This window comes from Leptonychotes weddellii, chromosome 8, assembly GCF_054177405.1.
Source record: "Leptonychotes weddellii isolate Sample4059 chromosome 8, ASM5417740v2, whole genome shotgun sequence".
NCBI lineage: Eukaryota > Metazoa > Chordata > Mammalia > Carnivora > Phocidae > Leptonychotes > Leptonychotes weddellii.
The window spans coordinates 2,678,787-2,691,285 of record NC_138376.1 but is presented as its reverse complement, the minus strand read 5'-3'; the positions used below and the strand labels follow the sequence as shown (position 1 = coordinate 2,691,285).

The 12,499-nt window shown below is 48.2% G+C and overlaps 1 protein-coding gene across 1 annotated transcript in view; it reads right to left on the bottom strand.

Moving 5' to 3' along the window:
* The window catches only part of LOC102732193 (uncharacterized), a 25,790-nt gene that overhangs the window by 5,101 nt on the left and 8,190 nt on the right, over positions 1–12,499 (bottom strand). Inside the window, exons 4-10 of the mRNA XM_081827524.1 lie at positions 11,012–11,073; positions 10,095–10,316; positions 8,148–8,286; positions 7,434–7,593; positions 4,116–4,258; positions 1,836–1,958; positions 354–444 (exon numbers count right to left, since the gene is read on the bottom strand). Coding sequence (XP_081683650.1) covers positions 354–444; positions 1,836–1,958; positions 4,116–4,258; positions 7,434–7,593; positions 8,148–8,286; positions 10,095–10,316; positions 11,012–11,073 — 940 coding nt within the window. The remainder of the gene's footprint in view (positions 1–353; positions 445–1,835; positions 1,959–4,115; positions 4,259–7,433; positions 7,594–8,147; positions 8,287–10,094; positions 10,317–11,011; positions 11,074–12,499) is intronic.

Sequence of the window (12,499 nt, the reverse complement as noted above, 5' to 3'; positions counted from 1 at the left end):
AAAAAAAAAGAAAAAGCCGCCTCTGGTATTATTCCATGTATCTGGGCACACATGCCTTGCAGGGGGTGGGGTGGGGTGGGAGTACAATATAGAGGATTTTGTTTTTTTAAGTAGGCCCCACTCGGAACGTTGGTCTTGAACTCAAGACCCTGAGATCAAGAGTCGCATGCTCCATCGACTGAGTCAGCCAGGCATCCCCATAAAGGACTTTTAAAGTCTAGTTTGTCTTCATATAAAAGTGACTGTCAAATGGTTCAGCAGCTTAAGAAACCCAAGCTAAAGCTACTACAGCTATCGAGTTCCATTTCATGACGTGTCTTTATTCCAAGTAAATAAACGAGCAGGCGGGGTACCTCTTGCAGCAGTAGATGCAAAGCCAGGGCGAGCCCCCGATCAGCACGAGGACAGTGAGAGCCAACGCCGTCACGTAGAATATACTCCACTCTGGGAAACAAGAAAGCCAGAGGGGACACGGTTACACGCTGTTCGCAAAACAACTTTATTTCAGTGACTCACAATGAGTGTTTCTGAGTTCTTACGAGCAAAGGCCACCTACGGCCTCATCGGCCTCATCGGGCTGAGCAGAGCATAAACACGGTAAATGCAAATAAATCAAGAACAACTTAAAGGTACCCAACTTCGGTGCAATTGGTTCAGGGACCTCATGGGGTATATTTCAAGCTGACTTAAGGACAGAATTATCAAAACCAAATTAATTAAGAAGTAATGCTGTGAGGGGCGCCTAGGTGGCTCAGTTGTTAAGCGTCTGCCTTTGGCTCAGGTCATGATCTCAGGGTCCTGGGATCGAGCCCAGCATCGGGCTCCCTGCTCTGCGGGAAGCCTGTTTCTCCCTCTCCCTCTGTCTGCCACTCTGCCTACTTACGTTATCTCTGTTAAATTAAAAAAAAAAAATCAATCTTAAAAATAAAAAAAGAAGTTATTCTGTGAACACCCATGTATGACACATCACAATATTCCTTCCATAATCACAAGAAACACAACCCTCCCCACCAAAATAGTTCTGGCTTAGTCTTTAATAAGGCAAATAAAATATCTGTCTGGCTTCCTATGACACACACACACTTCCGAGAGCCAGACAGTAATTCAGAAACCACCTGATCTGTATTCCTTCCACATCCTTGCACAAATCCAGTATAAAAAGCTTTGCAACAGCAATTCGGGACAGAGAAACCAAGGGCCCAAAGACATAGGCTTAACCCTAGTAAATGTTATATATGCTCTTTGGAATAATGACCCAAGGGCTGGCTATTTTCAAATTTCTCAGCCAAATACGTGCATCTGGATCCCCAAGGCAACAAAATTGCTCTTGGAAACAGACTGGCATTAAAATAGATTCCTCCCCAGAGGAGATGTCGGGGCACGAGCTGGGCTAGCTGAGAAGGTGGCTCCCATTCTTGGTGCCTGCCCGGCAGACATCCAGGAGTGGGCCAGACTCTCCCGTTCATCTGCATCCAGCAGGTCCACACCAGGAAACACGTCACCAGAAGGCCAACTGAGCCCGAGCCAAGGCAGGTGCACCCCAAAAATGGCCCAAGGGGCACAAAGCAACTCTCTCGGCAATGCGGGCGGTGATTAGCCAACTCTGCTCTGCCCAAGTGGGTCTCCTTATCAGGTAGGTTTGCAGAAAAGCCTAGGCACGTCCATCCGCACTGATGGCAGGGGGTGGGGAGGATCTTAACTCACTGCGCCTTGGCTTCAGGCAAGGAGAGGGCGAATGTTTACAGCAGCAGAATGGGGCGGGTATCTCTGGTATTTCAAAAACGGTGTGTCCCGACGCTCCTCCCCCACAGGCGCACCCCCAGCCCCAGACTCACCGCAGTTGCTCTCCCCATCCCTGATGTAACGCTGTATCAGGTTCTCCATCCACAGCCAGGAGCACACACAGCGCTTGGTGACGGGGTCGCAGTGACCGTGGCCAGAGCACTGCAGAAGGCAGCCTGCGAAGAGGGGGTGCAGCTGAGGCCGGTGTGGCGGCCGGCAGGAGGGCGGAGCCTGGCTTCCGCCCGCCGTGGGTTTTCATTAGCTTGGACCCCGATGGACGCATCTTGCTGAGTCAAGAGCCTCTTACAGCATGCAGGGGGCCCAAGGGGTCTCTCTCATCAGGAAGCAAACGGCAGAAAAAAGCCAATCCACACCGGGTAACAAAAGCCTTAAAAATGTAGCCAACACGTAGTACCCTCTGGCCTAAGAGAGATACATTCTAAGAATTTATCCAGTGAAAATAACTGGGGATGTGCACGAAGATTTGTCTACAATTACAGCATTATTTAAAATCAACCTAAAGTCCTTGAGTGGAGGACTGGTTGAACGTATCCAGGATGGAGGACAATGCAGCCATAAATATCGTCTATTGAGGGAGAAATTGTAAAAGATTAAAAAAAATGATAATATGATTTGCACTTAAAAAGCAGATTAAAAATATTTATCGAATTATCCTGATTGTATCACATGTTTCCAGAGAGGGAGGAGCTGGAAGGAAATACATCAGAATATCAACGAAAGTTAAGTTTGGAGGGTGGGGATTCTAGGCTCAAGAATCTAGAGGATTGTTTTTTTTTTTTTTTGCCTTTCTAGATATCCAAATTTCCTATGATAAATAAGACATTACTTTTGTAGCTAGAAAAAAGGGGATTATTAAAAGATTTAAGTTAGTGGGGCGCCTGGGTGGCTCAGATGGTTCAGCATCTGCCTTCGCCTCAGGTCAAGATCCCAGGGATCTGGGATCGAGCCCCGCGTTGGGCTCACTGCTCAGTGCAGAGCCTGCTTCTCCCTCTGCTCTGCCATTCCCTCCGCTTGTGCTCTCGGGCTCTGTCTGTCAAATAAATAAATAAATAAATAAATAAATAAATAAATAAATAAATAAATAAAATCTTTTAAAAAGATTTAAGTTAGTGCACGTTGAGGACATCAGTTGTGGACAGACATCTCTCTGAAACATGCTAAACCGTCCACCCGACACTGCCGTGTCCCTCCCGACGCTCACACTCCTCGGCGCCTGTTGTAATGGCCACTTACTTCATCATGAGGGATCATGTTCCTCATAAGGTAGAGACAGAGAACTTGGACCAAGACCACATTTCCGAGCACACCCGTGAGTCAGTCTGGTGCCAGGACGGGGCAGCAAGCGAGGCGCCAGGACGAGGGTCCAGTGGGAGGCACCTGGAAGCTACCCTGCCTTTCCAGGAGTCCAGGAAACCTCACTGTCACACACCGTGACGCCCAGGGAAAAAACTACATGAACATAAGCTTTTCCAGCCCAGAACACTTGTCTTTAAAACTGTGCCGACAGCTTAAATATGAAATTTCTGACAATGACCATTATCTGGAGTATAGTTTTAAAAAAACTGACCCAGGACTGCTGTTTCTCTTGCTTCCCTCAGAGGCAAAGAGCAGGTGGTAAACGTGCTGGAGGAAGCCCGCTGTAAACATAAACGCGAACCAAGTCTCTGGACGCTAAACGTGAAAATTGTCACACCTCACTCCTCTTTCCATGCCAGTAAAACTTGGCCCTGACTGGCAAGGCTGAGTCTGATTTTTTTTAAGAATATTCCCAGAGGAGGGCGCCTGGGTGGCTCAGTTGGTTAGGCGACTGCCTTCGGCTCAGGTCATGGTCCTGGAGTCCCGGGATCGAGTCCCGCATCGGGCTCCCTGCTCGGCAGGGAGTCTGTTTCTCCCTCTGCCCCTCCCCCCTCTCATGTGCTCTCTGTCTCTCTCATTCTCTCTGTCTCAAATAAATAAAATCTTTAAAAAAAAAAAAAAGAATATTCCCAGAGGAATCAACCTATAGGCATATTCTTGGAGGAATTAAGCTCAATATTTAATTTCTGATTAGACAAATACTGGACTTCATGCCCAGTCAGTCCCAAAAGACTATGTGACCTCACTACTGTCCTGTCAGACTGCAAACATATCTTAGATCACCTCGTCCAAGAAATCTGTCACTTTAACCTCAATGGATATTTGGGTTTCTATGAGATTCTCAATGCATCTAATTTGATGGGATGTTTTGCTCAGTGCCATCCAATTCTGAATAGACAGCAAATATTTCTATTACTTGGACTCTAAAAGAAGGAATATTCCCATAGAAGACATACCTGCTGTGTCGATCCTCAAGACTTTGAAGAGCAAGGAATCGGCCTTCTCCTTTGAGAGCTGCCTGTGCAAACTGTGGACCACGTCGGCAGCTTTGAGAACCTCGAAAGGCGGCCCACTCTGGACATAAAACACAATCACGGTGCTGCAGAGCAGACAAGAGGGAGGACAGCCACGCGGTCAGGCAGTGACCGACATGCCACGTCCGCACCGGCCGTCTGACCTGGGAGGGTTTTGACTGCCCCAGCCGGGTGGTTTGGCAAGGACACGGGGACGTATCTCGTGGGCCAAGGAACTGATCCCTTTCTAGTCACAAATAAAGGCTCTTCAGCCCCAGAGCTATCTATTCACCTGATGACAGACAGACCTTTAGATTAAGAGGAGCAATATGCGTATGTGTGCAAACAGACTCAGCCGTGCGCGGGGAGATGTCCTTACTTTTATCTGTTTATTGAGATATAATTTACTTCCACTGGAATTCACCCTTCTAAATCGCATCACTCAGCGGCTTTTAGTATATTCACTACACTGTGTAACCATCGCCATCATCTGACTCCAGAACATTGTCATCACCTCAAGGAACCCTGTGCCCATTAAGGAGTGACTCTTCTTCATCCCCTCCTCTCTTCAGCCCCTGGCAACAACTCATCCACTTTCCATCTCTCCTGAGTTGACGGTATGTCTGATACAAATGAATACACGAGGCATTCTGTCCCGCTTCTTCCACTTTGCATGATGTGTCCCAAGTTTATCCACGTCCCACTGTCTACCACAAATTCCTTCCCTTTTACTGCCAAACCACATTCCATCGTACGGACATTGCTCATTGAGTTTATCCATTCATCAACTGCTGACGTTTAGATTGTATCCCCTTTTGGCTGAACGTATAAATCTTCGTGTGCATGCTTCTGTGTGGACACACGTTTATCGTTTCTCTTGGGTATGTATCTCGGAGTGGACTCACTGGGTCGTCTGGGAACTACGTTCAGCATTCTGAGGAACTAATTCCACACTGGCTGCACCCCTATACATTCCCACCAGAAATGCAGAGTGTTCCAATCCTTCCATGTCCTCGCCAACGCTTGTTATGGTGCGTCTTCTGGATTACAGCCAACCTAGCGGGTGTGAAGTGGTATGTCAAAAGGATTTTGCTTTGCATTTCCCAACAGCTAATGACGTTGAGCACCTTTTCATGTGCTGATTAGCCATTTGTAGGTCTTCTCTGGAGACATTTCTATTCAAATCTGTATTCGTTTCCAAGGTTGCCATTAAAAGTACCATAAAATGGGTGGCTTATAACAATGGAAATTTATTCTCCTACGGTTCCATAAGCTAGAAGCTCAAAATCAAGGTATTGTCAGGCCATCCTGTCTCTGAAGGTGTTAGAGGAAACCATGCCCCACACCTTCTTGCAGCTCTCCACAGTGGGCGTGCTTGGAGACCCATCAATCCACTGTCACCTGGTGATCTGCCTGTGTCTCTGAGTCTCTTCTCTTCTTACAGGGACACAATCACCCTGGATGAAGTGTCCACCCTACGGCAGTTTAACCTTATCTCAACTATTTCCATCTGCAGAGATCCTGTTTCCAAATTAGGTCACACAGGTAGTAGGGGTTAGGATGTAAATGTATCTTTTGAGGGGCCACAACTCAGCCTACAAGTGTTTTTATCATGAAAGACTGTTGGATTTCATCAAATGCTTTTTTTCTGTGCCTACTAAGATGATCATATGGTTTTTGTCCTTTATTAATAGGGTTTATTACATTTATTGATTGACTTACCCTGCATGCCTGGGATAAATCCCACTTTGGCTAGGGTGTCTACTTCTTTTAATATGTTGCTGGATGCAGTTTCAAAGTATTTTGTTAAGGATTTCTGCTTCTATATTCATAAGGAACATTGGTCAGTAGTTTTCTTGGGAATGTCTCTGGTTTTATTTTTTTTAAAGATTTTATTTACTTGAGTAGAGAGAGAGAGTATGAGCAGGGGAGGGGGCAGAGGGAGGGGGAGAAGCAGACTCCCTGCTGAGCAGGGAGCCCTACGCCCTACATGGGGTTCAATCCCAGGACCCTGGGATCATGACCTGAGCTGAAGGCAGACACTTAACCGACTGAGCCACCCAGGTGCCCCTCTGTCTGGTTTTAATATCAGAGTAAAAACTGGCCTCCTAGAATGAGTTGGAAAGTGTTCCCTCCACTTCTCTGTTTTGGAAGAACTTGTGGAAGCGGTGGTAAATCTTTAAATGGTTTGGTAGAATTCACCCGTGAAGCCATCTGGTCCTGGGCTTGGTGGGAAGTTACTGATTACTGATTTAATCTTCACTTGCTATAGGTCTGTAAAAAATTTTAATTTCTTCCTGAGTCAGTTGGTATAGTTGTGTCTTTCTAGGATTGTGTCCATTTCAGTCAGGTTAACTAATTTGTTGACATACAATTACTCAAAGAATAATCCTTTTTATTTCTATATGGTTGGTAGGAATATCCCCTTTCATTCTTGATTTTACTAATTTGAGTCTTCTATTTTCTTGGTCAGTCTAGCTAAAGGTTTATCAATTCTGTTGATTTTTCAAAGAAATAGCCTTTGGTTTTGTTGATTTTCAGACTTGTTCAGTGTTTGATATTTTGTAAGTAAGGGAAATGTGTGATTTGTTTTGAAAGAATGAAAAAATAATGAAATTTATGAAAAAGTAATTAAAATTCTATGAAAAAATAATTAAAATTCTTTTAACTTGGTATTTTTCTAAGTAAACTTCAGTTGTCTGGAAAAAAAACCTAAACGGAGTAGCTGACAATAACTGGCCAATGGATTTACTGTGAATGGTAGATTTTCATTCCCATACTCTTTCTCTCCTCCCACCCACCCTACTACTCATAGATTGGATAAGCATTCAAAAACAAAAGCTCAATTAAATATATAAATCTTATATAAAGGCCAGAGGTTTAGCCTCCTACACTCCCAGAAGACAGCAATGGTAATCGATTCTCCTCTCACACCGAGAGAAGCCTCAGCCCTGGGAATGTGGGGTAGGGATGAAGTCTGGCTGTGACGCATCCTCTGTGCCAGCCCCAGGCCATTTGCACGACCTCTGAAGATAGCAGAGCTAACAACCAGTTCCGGCTGATGATTGCTAACTCCTTCATCTGGAACATTCTCGGTCAACAAACATTTACTGAGACTTGTAGGAGGGACCTGGAATGACGTTGTCCTTACTGCTGCCCTTTGAGAAAAAGAATGTATGGATGGGATACAAGCGTGTGCAAACCCAGACAACACGCAAAGGGAACAAACAGGATCCTGCCGGACAGGTATGCAGCTCACACCTGAGGTCCGAGTGGGCCTGGATCTTCTGAACCTTAACGTCTGAGTCTGGCACGTTCAGCAGGGCCGCCAGGTGTCTCATGAGGGTGTCCTTCTGCTGCTCGGTCAGCCGCCCCACGCCCACTTGCAGGGTCAGCTCCACCAGTCCACTCTTCCTAGGGTCTGCGAAGCCAGAACACACGGGATGTCCGCCCTGAAATCCTGCTGGACAACATAAGGGGCAAGGCCCGCACAAGGGTTTAAAGAGTTTAAAATGATCCCAGGGTAACTTCTCAGGACTTAGGACTTTTCCTGGGAGATCTCCAGGGGAACCTAAACAGCCTCTGGGCTACCTTGAAATTTTGGCACCGCACACCCTTCCCTCAGCCTCAGCTGCGGGAGCCGCTCTCGCCCCGTTTTCGTGGGGGGCTTGGAGGCCCCTCACTGGAGCTGCTCCCCCGCGCTCCCACCCTGAAGCTCATGAGTCTGCTTCACTTTCCGGCAGCAACACCGAAGGGACACAAGATTCCTGCTGCCACATTCAACTCCGTGTCATGAGCTGAGAGGCCGGGTCTGTCTGGGGATACACAGTGAAGAGAAGGAAAGCTGCACTGTGGCTCTGGCCAGGAGCGGAAGCCAGCCACGGGAGGCACCCCAGCCGGGGGGACCCTGTCCACTGCGAAGAGTCCGAGAGCGGGCCGCCTATATCACAGACCAGCACGTTAGCCCAGGCGCACCTGGCCGCACTTCCACGGTGGCCGTGTCCGTGTCCGAGGCCCCCTGACCATCAGCAACTTGCAAGCGGAACGTGTAGACGCCCTCCACCAGATTGGTAAGCTGCAGGGCTGCGCTGCGGTCGGAGCCCTCGATGACATCCTGCAAAATAACGCAAGTCGATGCTCAGTTCCCAACTTCTGGCCCACTGCTGATCCCAGACCTCAGGGGCCTATGTTTCTAATGTGTGCATGACTGTAAGGGGCAGGCTGAAGAGGAAGGGGCTGGTGGGTTAGCTGAAGAGAGGGGAATCCTCAGCAGCTCTTCCAAAGACAGCACCAGGACGCACAGATTCCTCAGACAGGACTAATGGGCTGCACTTAGTAAGGGCTGTCCAGCCATTACCGAATTGTTCAGTTCATCCAACACAGGGGATAACCGTTGAAATGAGGGTGAAGCACCCCCTCTGGAGAGTTTCTGGGTCTTATTTTCAAACACAGTTTTACAATAGTCTCTAATGTATCACATTTACCTTCTCAAATGACCCAAGAGCCCAAGTAGAATATTTCCGCTCCCGGGGGATCCAAGCTCCAAAGGATTAGAGAAGAATCTCAGACACCCCTGCTCTGCACTTGGTGACAGAAGAGGGTGGTAAGCAAAGGTAACAAGTGCTCTGAACAGAGAGTCGCTATACCTTGAAGCTAATCCACCTTTTGGCTGAAGAGTATTCATTCCAGAGGTGCTTCAGCAAGTATGAAGTATGTTCAGTTCCTTCCTTGTGACCACTTCTTTTATTTTTTTTAAGATTTATGTATTTATTAGAGAGAAGGTGAGAGCGTGCATGCACAAGCTGGGGGGAGGGGCAGAGGGAGAGGCAGAGAAGCAGACTCTCCGCTGAGCGTGGAGCCCGACAAGGGGCTCGATCTCACAACCCTGAGATCATGACCTGAGCCGAAATCAAGAGTCAGACGCTTGGCTGACTGAGCCACCCAGGTGCTGCTCATCTCCCCCCTCCCCACATGACCACTTCTTTGGTGCATGTCCAAGAGTATATCTGCAACTCTCAAGTCCTTAGCAACAGCAGGAGTGAAGATGTACCTAAAAGTATAGCCTAAGAAGTGGAGGGATCTATGGGGAGAAACGTCTGCCAGGAGCTAAAAACTTGGGTCTGCCTGGTTTGATTAAGGATGAGTTGGTTGACCTTGGCCAAGTCATTTTCCATCTCTGCATCTCGCTTCCTGTACTTGTGAAATGGGAACAGCGATCCTGGACCAACTGACCTGTTTGGCAGGATGGGAGGAAATGGAAAGAAACCACTTGGACCCAAAAAGGAACAGCGGGGAAGCTGAGGAGCAGAATGATTCCCACGGGAAGACTTGGCTTTAAAGTCCCCCCCAGGCTGTGGTCTCCTACCCCAATGCAAAGTCTGGTCCGGGAAGACTTCAGCCTTTGCTTGAATCTAAGAGTAGCTTGCTGCCTCCGGGCCTCAGAGGAAACCCAGAAGCATAAACACCTTAGTGGGGAGCATGGAAAGGGAGATGAGGTCATAATAGAAATGCTGCTAAGGACTTAACTGTGTGGCCTTCACTTTCATCTGCTGAAGCCCTAGCCCCTAGTGTGACTGACTGTGTTTGAAATCGGGCCTGTAGGGAGGGAGGTAGGGGTTCCATGAGGTCATAAGGGTGGGGCCCTGATTCCACAGGATTAATGTGCTTGAAGAAGAGACCACAGAGAGCCAGCCCTCCCTCCCTCTCTGCTGTGTGGGGAAGGCAGTCACCTGTGAGCCAAACAGAGAGCTCGGACCAGGAGCCAAATCATCCAGAGCCTTAAGCTTGGACGTCACAGCCTCCAGAACTGGGAGACACGTCTGTCTGTCGTGGAAGCCGCCCAGGCCATGGTATTTCCTTACAGGAGCCCGAGCAGACTGACTCGGCGTGATGTAAGCGGGACGGCTCTCGTGGAGCACTCACCCCAGCAGCTGGGCTCTGGCCGTCCCGGACCCACAGGTAGGACACAACTCCTTGGTCATCGGTAGACCTCGAACCGTCCAAAGTAACGCAGTTATTGGGAAGCACAAGCACGTGGCGGCCACCGGCGTGGGCTCTGGGAGGACTGTTATTTCCTAAGTCAAACAGCAAAGATGAAAGCAAAGAGACGGATATGAAACGCGGGGGGCAGAAGAGTGCGGTAGACTATCCACGATGGCTCCATCTTGCACATACGCAGATTTAAGAGCCGAGAGGCACTGTTTTCCACCTGTAACATATAGACGTTCTTGTAGCTCTGTTTATGCGTAGCTGTAATCTGGTGGTCTGTACACTGGGGAGATTTCTAACAACACGACAGTTTCTTTTTGAAAAAGAGAAAAAATTACCTTACTTATCAGGGTCCAGAAAGTGAAAATATTTTAGTTTAAAATATATTCTGAATCATTATGTACTGGTCCACACTCTCTGGCCCTAGAAATATTTATTTCTACCAGGGCCACATCTTGCTTAAGTAAATCAAAACTTGACTCAAAAACAATCAGGCCTTCACTCCTCCAACTGGGTGTTAAATATGCATGAACAACGTTAAGAGCCATTTCTGATAAAATCGACTCAGGAGGGAGGAGCCAGGAGAATGGGGTGCAGGGGGAGACCATAATAAGACACAGCTCCACTGTGAGGATGAGGCTGCTGTGAGGGAAATCTGCGTGTTCAGGTGGCGCTCTGGGACCCTACCTGACCCTTGACCCCTTGCAAATGCCCCTTAAAAACAAGTCAAGCAAGTCATGGGGTGAGCATAGCCAGATGTTGATCCCAGGGAGCAGTGAGCGTCCCGCCAATCACCAGCCACTTTTCTCCTGAGAAAACACCCCAGAGGTCAGAGCAGAGGCACCTGGTACCGTTAGCAGCATTTCCACATTGTCCACCACACGCCTTTTCTGGGAGGACTTGTGGGGAGAACCTGGTGTAAAGGAGGCTTAATTCCACCGTAGACCAAGGGGGAGGTGGAACCCACAGAAACAGACTGGCAGTAAGACTGCGTAAGCCCAAAAATCCTTCTGTGAGAAATGATTACTAGACCCTCTCTCACTTCAAGGCTGGACTTAAGGCAGCCACCCCCTTCCATGCTTATGTCCCCACAATCTTGAACTCCGTCAGGACGCTCCCCGGGCACTCTCCGGACACTCCATCGCCACAAATCTGCTATGTCCAAACTCAACCCCCTGCAAACCCAGGGATGCTCTTCTCTGGACGGAGGTCAGAGCATGGCACCACCACCCACCCATGCACTGAAGTCACTGTCCCTGAGTCATCAGGACACCCACCATCCTTCTTCCCTCCAGAACCACTGAGGCATCAAGTCCTGAGACTTCAGGCTCTAAGATGTCTTTCTAGTCAATCATTTCCCCCCTGCTCTCCCTGCTGCTGACCTCTCTTCCCATCAAACCATCACCTGCTTTAAAAATCCCTAACTCTCAGGTAAAATGATGTGGTGCTAGGGTTTGCTTTAAAATACTCCAACCAGGGGCGCCTGGGTGGCTCAGTCGTTAAGCGTCTGCCTTCGGCTCAGGTCATGATCCCAGGGTCCTGGGATCGAGTCCCACATCGGGCTCTCTGCTCAGCGGGAAGCCTGCTTCTCCCTCTCCCACTCCCCCTGCTTGTGTTCCTGCTCTTGCTATGTCTCTCTCTGTCAAATAAATAAATAAAAATCTTTAAAAAAAAATAAAAAATAAAAAATAAAATAAAATACTCCAACCAATGGGGCGCCTGGGTGGCTCAGTTGGTTAAGCGACCGCCTTCGGCTCAGGTCATGATCCTGGAGTCCCGGGATCAAGTCCCGCATCGGGCTCCCTGCTCCGCGGGGGGTCTGCTTCTCCCTCTGATCCTCCTCCCTCTCATGCTCTCTGTCTCTCATTCTCTCTGTCTCAAATAAATAAAATCTTTAATAAAATAAAATAAAATAAAATACTCCAACGAAAATAAAAGAAAATATGAATGGCTAGACGACACAAGATTGGCAAACCGCTCTTGGCTGTTGAAGCTGGGTGACAGGGACATAATGGTCCAATGAGCCTACTTCCTCTACTTTTATATATGGTTGAAAACGTCCAGAGTAAAACATCTGAAAACAGCCAGACCCATGTCACTTCGCTGATAAAACTGCTTCAGCCTCTCCCGCCTGGCCAGCAGACGAAGTCCCAGCCTCCTTGGCCTGACACATGACCCTTCACAGGTTGAGGCAGAAGCTCAGCCACTCCCCAGCACACCCACCACTGGCTGGTCTACAGTACCTGACTTTGTCTGTCCAGCATGCTCTTGGACACCCCTGTGCTTCAACACATCATGATCTTCCATCCATCCATCCATCCACCCATCCATCCATCCAT